At 49.8% G+C, this 5,486-nt stretch overlaps 1 protein-coding gene across 1 annotated transcript in view; it reads left to right on the top strand.

Moving 5' to 3' along the window:
* The window catches only part of ESYT1 (extended synaptotagmin 1), a 23,420-nt gene that overhangs the window by 7,683 nt on the left and 10,251 nt on the right, over nucleotides 1–5,486 (top strand). The window contains exons 16-24 of the mRNA XM_032291043.1: nucleotides 2,536–2,685; nucleotides 3,012–3,167; nucleotides 3,294–3,470; nucleotides 3,635–3,717; nucleotides 3,824–3,872; nucleotides 3,981–4,070; nucleotides 4,201–4,296; nucleotides 4,565–4,636; nucleotides 4,724–4,810. Coding sequence (XP_032146934.1) covers nucleotides 2,536–2,685; nucleotides 3,012–3,167; nucleotides 3,294–3,470; nucleotides 3,635–3,717; nucleotides 3,824–3,872; nucleotides 3,981–4,070; nucleotides 4,201–4,296; nucleotides 4,565–4,636; nucleotides 4,724–4,810 — 960 coding nt within the window. The remainder of the gene's footprint in view (nucleotides 1–2,535; nucleotides 2,686–3,011; nucleotides 3,168–3,293; nucleotides 3,471–3,634; nucleotides 3,718–3,823; nucleotides 3,873–3,980; nucleotides 4,071–4,200; nucleotides 4,297–4,564; nucleotides 4,637–4,723; nucleotides 4,811–5,486) is intronic.

Here is a 5,486-nt window from a genome sequence, read left to right as displayed (position 1 = left end):
TAGTAGAGACGGGGTTTCACCATGTTGACCAGGATGGTCTCGATCTCTTGACCTCGTGATCCACCCGCCTCGGCCTCCCAAAGTGCTGGGATTACAGGCTTGAGCCACCACGCCCGGCTTTTTTTTTTTTTTTAGATGGAGTCTTGCTCTGTCACCCAGGCTGGAGTGCAGTGGCACAATCTTGGCTCACCACAACCTCGGCTTCCCGGGTTCAAGCAATTCTGCCTCGGCCTCCTGAGTAGCTGGGATTACAGGCATCCCCACCATGCCTGTAATTTTTTTGTATTTTTAGTAGAGATGGGGTTTCACTATGTTGGCCAGGCTGGTTTCAAACTCCTGACCTCGTGATCCACCCACCTCAGCCTCCCAACAGAATCATTTTTTATAATTGGGAATTATATATTTAAAATGACTGATTTTATGGTATGTAAATTTATGCCTCAATAAAATTGTTTACATTCAGCATTTTAAAGGTCATAGAGGCCGGGCGCGGTGGCTCACGCCTGTAATCCCAGCACTTTGGGAGGCCGAGGCGGGTGGATCACGAGGTCAAGAGATCGAGACCATCCTGGTCAACATGGTGAAACCCCGTCTCTACTAAAACTACAAAAAATGAGCTGGGCATGGTGGCGCGTGCCTGTAATCCCAGCTACTCAGGAGGCTGAGGCAGGAGAATTGCCTGAACCCAGGAGGCGGAGGTTGCGGTGAGCCAAGATCGCGCCATTGCACTCCAGCCTGGGTAACAAGAGTGAAACTCTGTCTCAAAAAAAAAAAAAAAAAAAAAAAAAAAAAAAAGGTCATAGAAAAAGCATGAACCTCACGACGCTTACTGGCCTGTTTCAGCTTACTGGCCTGTTTCATAGATAAGACACAAATATATAAAATCATTCAAGAACAAGTACATGTGAACTAAGGCCAGGAGAGGTGGCTCACGCCTATAATCCTAGCACTTTGGGAAGCCAGGGCGGATGTATCATCTGAGGCCAGGAGTTCGAGACCAGCCAGGCCAACATGGCAAAACTCCGTCTCTACTAAAAATAAAAAAATTAGCCAGGCATGGTGGCATGTGCCTGTAATCCCAGCTACTTGGGAGGCTGAGGCAGGAGAATCATTTGAACCCAGGAGGTGGAAGTTGCAGTGAGCCGATTTCATGCCACCCCCCCCAAGCTAGGCAAACAACCCAAACCTCTCTCTCCAAAAAAAAAAAAAAAAAAAAAAATGCCAGATGCGGTGGCTCACGCCTATAATCCCAGCACTTTGGGAGGCCAAGGTGGGTGTATCACAAGGTCAGAGTTCAAGACCAGCCTGGCCAATATGGTGAAACCTTGTCTGTACTAAAAATTCAAAAATTAGCTGGGCATAGTGGTGGGCACCTGTAATCCCAGCTACTTGGGAGGCTAAGGCAGAGAATTGCTTGAACCTGGGAGGCAGAGGTTGCAGTGAGCTGAGATCGCACCACTGCACTCCAGCCTGGGCCACAGATCCACACTCCTCTGTCTCAAAAAAAAAAGAACAACAATTACATATGAACTTGTGGGAGTAAAATATCCATAGTATAGGACCAAGGAGGGTGAGAGAAAGGGACAGCCTGGAGTAACTAGGGAGATTTTGTGAAGCAAGTAGGATTTCCTTTTCCTTTTTTCCTTTTTTTTTTTTTTTGAGACGGAGTTTCACTCTTGTTACCCAGGCTGGAGTGCAATGGCATGATCTCGGCTCACTGCAACCTCCGCCTCCTGGGCTCAGGCAATTCTCCTGCCTCAGCCTCCTGAGTAGCTGGGATTACAGGCACATGCCACCATGCCCAGCTAATGTTTTGTATTTTTAGTAGAGACGGGTTTTCACCATGTTGACCAGGATGGTCTCGATCTGCTGACCTCGTGATCCACCCGCCTCGGCCTCCCAAAGTGCTGGGATTACAGGCTTGAGCCACCGCGCCCGGCTCCTTTTCCTTTTTTCTTTTCTTTTTTTTTTTTTTTTTTTGACACAAAGTCTCATTCTTTCGCCTAGGCTGGAGTGCAGTGGCATGATTTCGGCTCACTGCAACCTCTGCCTCCTGGGTTCAAGCAGTTCTTCTGCCTCAACCTCCCAAGTAGCTGAGATTACAGGCATGTGCCACCATGTCCGGTTAATTTTTGTATTTTTAGTAGAGGCAGGGTTTCACCATCTTGGCCAGGCTGGTCTTGAACTCCTGACCTAAAGTGATCTGCCTGCCTAGGCCTCCCAAAGTGCTGAGATTACAGGTGTGAGCCACTGCACCCAGTCTGCAAGTAGGATTTTACTTGGGTCTTGAAGGATGAATAGGATTTAAATAGGCAGAGGGAAGAGAATGAGGACTTTCCAAATAGTGGAAGCAGAATGAACAAAGGTGGAAGGGGCCATGGAGTGGGCAGAGGACTATGAAAGACAGCCCTGAGTGGAGCAGGAGCTTTGTGATTGGTGCAGAGAGGAAGGAAGCTGGTGCCATGTTAGCATTTTTCAAGTATGCCTTCCTTTCCCCTGATCTCTTCACTCTAGTCCCTCCTCCTGTGTCTGTAGGTGAAGGATGACTCCAGGGCCCTGACTTTAGGAGCACTGACCCTGCCTCTGGCCCGCCTGCTGACTGCCCCAGAACTCACCTTGGACCAGTGGTTCCAGCTCAGCAGCTCTGGCCCAAACTCCAGACTCTACATGAAACTAGTCATGAGGGTATGGAAATGGAGGAGGTGCTGAGGGTTGGGAGAAAGGCCTGTTGATTCGTTGGTCTGAAGAGTGAGGAAAGGGAGCACCCCAAGATTAAATGAGCTAATATATATGGAAATGTTGAGCAGGCACACAAAACATATTTGTTGATCTGACTGGTGGAAGGAATGGCTTGTGAGTTGAGGGGGTGTGGAGGGAACCCTCTAGAGATGACCCAGCCAAGGCAGCACCTAGTTCCCCTGTCAGAGCCCCTCCTCCAGCCCACCTCACATGCCTTGCCTGCTGGTGGCAAGCTGCACTTCTTTGATTCAACATCACGCTTCGCTTCCCAGATCCTGTACTTGGATTCATCAGAAATAAGCTTCCCCACTGTGCCCGGCAGTCCTGATGCTTGGGATGAGGACAATGAGAGTCCCCAGAGAGGCAGCAGTGTGGATGCCCCACCTCGACCCTGTCACACTACTCCTGATAGCCAGTTTGGGACTGAGGTGAGTCTGTATCTGGAAAGGACTAGGGTCTGTTTGCCCCACTAAGTGTGCAAAGCCTGTTTGAGGGCGGATTCTCACAGGTCTCTCTCCCTTTGCCACCTGGTGTCCCCTCTGTCCCTTTTGCAGCATGTGCTTCGGATCCATGTATTAGAGGCCCAGGACCTGATTGCCAAAGACCGTTTCCTGGGGGGACTGGTGAAGGGCAAGTCAGACCCTTATGTCAAACTAAAGCTGGCAGGACGAAGCTTCCGGAGCCATGTTGTTCGGGAAGATCTCAATCCCCGCTGGAATGAGGTTTTTGAGGTCAGAATTCAGTGGCTGTGACTCCTGGTTCTGCCCCATTTCCCCCTCAACTTCAGGAGTGCTCCAGAAACTTCCGAGGTTCAGTTGCTTGGGTGGGAGGGTTCAGTTGTTTGCAGAGGAAAAGGAGAGAATCCCCTTTCATCTGCACTTTTTTCTCCCACTAGGTGATTGTCACATCAATTCCAGGCCAAGAGCTAGACATTGAAGTCTTTGACAAGGACTTGGACAAGGATGATTTTCTGGGCAGGTGAGAGGATAGGAGTCCAGGTAAAAAACAGGCTGGGCTCTTTAGGCTATGGAGTCTGGCCTCCGGGACAGAGACTTGGTTCTTACTTACTCTGTCTCCTCAACAGGTGTAGAGTGAGTCTCACCACAGTCTTAAACAGTGGCTTCCTTGATGAGGTGAGCATGGAACTAGAGTCAATGACCCCTCCTGATCCCGCCCAAGCCTCATTCTCCTAGTTCTCCTGTCTGCATATCTGCAATTCTTCACCCTGCCTACTTCCACAGTGGCTGACTCTGGAGGATGTCCCATCTGGCCGCCTGCACTTGCGCCTGGAGCGTCTCACCCCCCGTCCCACTGCTGCTGAGTTAGAGGAGGTAGGGCAGGAGACTGGAGGAAGGAAGGGATCTAAGATGGGGCAGGGTGAGCTCTTCTCTTAGCATTCAAGGCACATGCCAGACCCCAAGGTGTTAGTTACCACTCCCCACCCCCGTGTGCCCCCCGCAGGTGCTGCAAGTGAATAGTTTGATCCAGACTCAGAAGAGTGCGGAGCTGGCTGCAGCCCTGCTATCCGTCTATATGGAGCGGGCAGAGGACCTGCCGGTAAGATCGCACTACGCTCCCTACGACCCATAACTTCCTGGCCCTTCTACCTCCCTCAGGTTTGGATGTTCCTGGTGTATGTGGAATAGGAAAAATGGCTCCTTTCTTTCTGAGGGTGGTGCAGGGGTGGGAAAAATTGTCTAAGGCCTCAAGGGTAGTGGCTACCAAGTAATAACGGAGGCATGGCTGTTGGCTGAGGATATAATTTGTGAGGGGGATCTGCCTAACTAGGTCCAAATTTAAGACTAACACAGTATTCTCTTTCCAGCTGCGAAAAGGCACCAAGCCCCCCAGCCCTTATGCTACTCTCACGGTGGGAGATACTACTCATAAAACCAAGGTATGAAGCAATGCTGCAGGGTGAAAACGGGAGGGACAAGAGGAATAGGAGCATCAGTCACTGATCATAAGCCCCCATCTCCACCAGACTATTTCACAAACTTCAGCCCCTGTCTGGGATGAGAGCGCCTCCTTTCTCATCAGGAAACCACACACTGAGAGCCTGGAGTTGCAGGTACTATAAACTCATTCTTCCAATATTTAGCAGATTTCTGCCATGGCCAGGCAGTAACCAGGCACAGAGCATTCAGAGATGAGATAAAAGATTGACTTCTTATCTTTATGGAGCTCACACTCTGTTTTGAGAGAAAAATAAACAGATAAAATTTCCAGAATGATAACTGAGATAAAAGGCACTGTGGGGAAGAAAGGAGGGGTTCAGGCTGGGGAAAAGCTGGAGATAGAAAGAAAGGCATCCTTAGATGACCCCTGAGCTTGAGAGTAGATTCTTTTTTTCTTTTTTTTTTTTGAGATGGAGTCTTGCTCTGTCGCCGAGGCTGGAGTGCAGTGGTGCTATCTCGCCTCACAACCTCTGCCTCCCACATTCCCACGATTCTCCTGCCTCAGCTTCCTGAGTAGCTGGGATTATAGGTGCCCGTCACCATGCCCAGCTAATTTTTGTATTTTTAGTAGAGATGGGGTTTCATCATCTTGGCTAGGCTGGTCTTGACCTCCTGACATTGTGATCCACCTGCCTCAGCCTCCCAAAGTGCTGGGATTACAGGTGTTAGCCACTGTGCTCGGCCTTTTTTTTTGAGACTGGATTCTCACTCTTGTCACCCAGGCTAGAGTGCAATGGTGTGATCTCGGCTTACTGCAACGTCCACCTCCCAGGTTCAATCGATTCTCCT

This window comes from Sapajus apella, unplaced genomic scaffold (genome assembly GCF_009761245.1).
Source record: "Sapajus apella isolate SASKATOON/1434 unplaced genomic scaffold, GSC_monkey_1.0 scaffold2, whole genome shotgun sequence".
NCBI lineage: Eukaryota > Metazoa > Chordata > Mammalia > Primates > Cebidae > Sapajus > Sapajus apella.
Note: the sequence above shows the minus strand (reverse complement) of the source record. Positions and strands in the feature narration are given on the sequence as shown.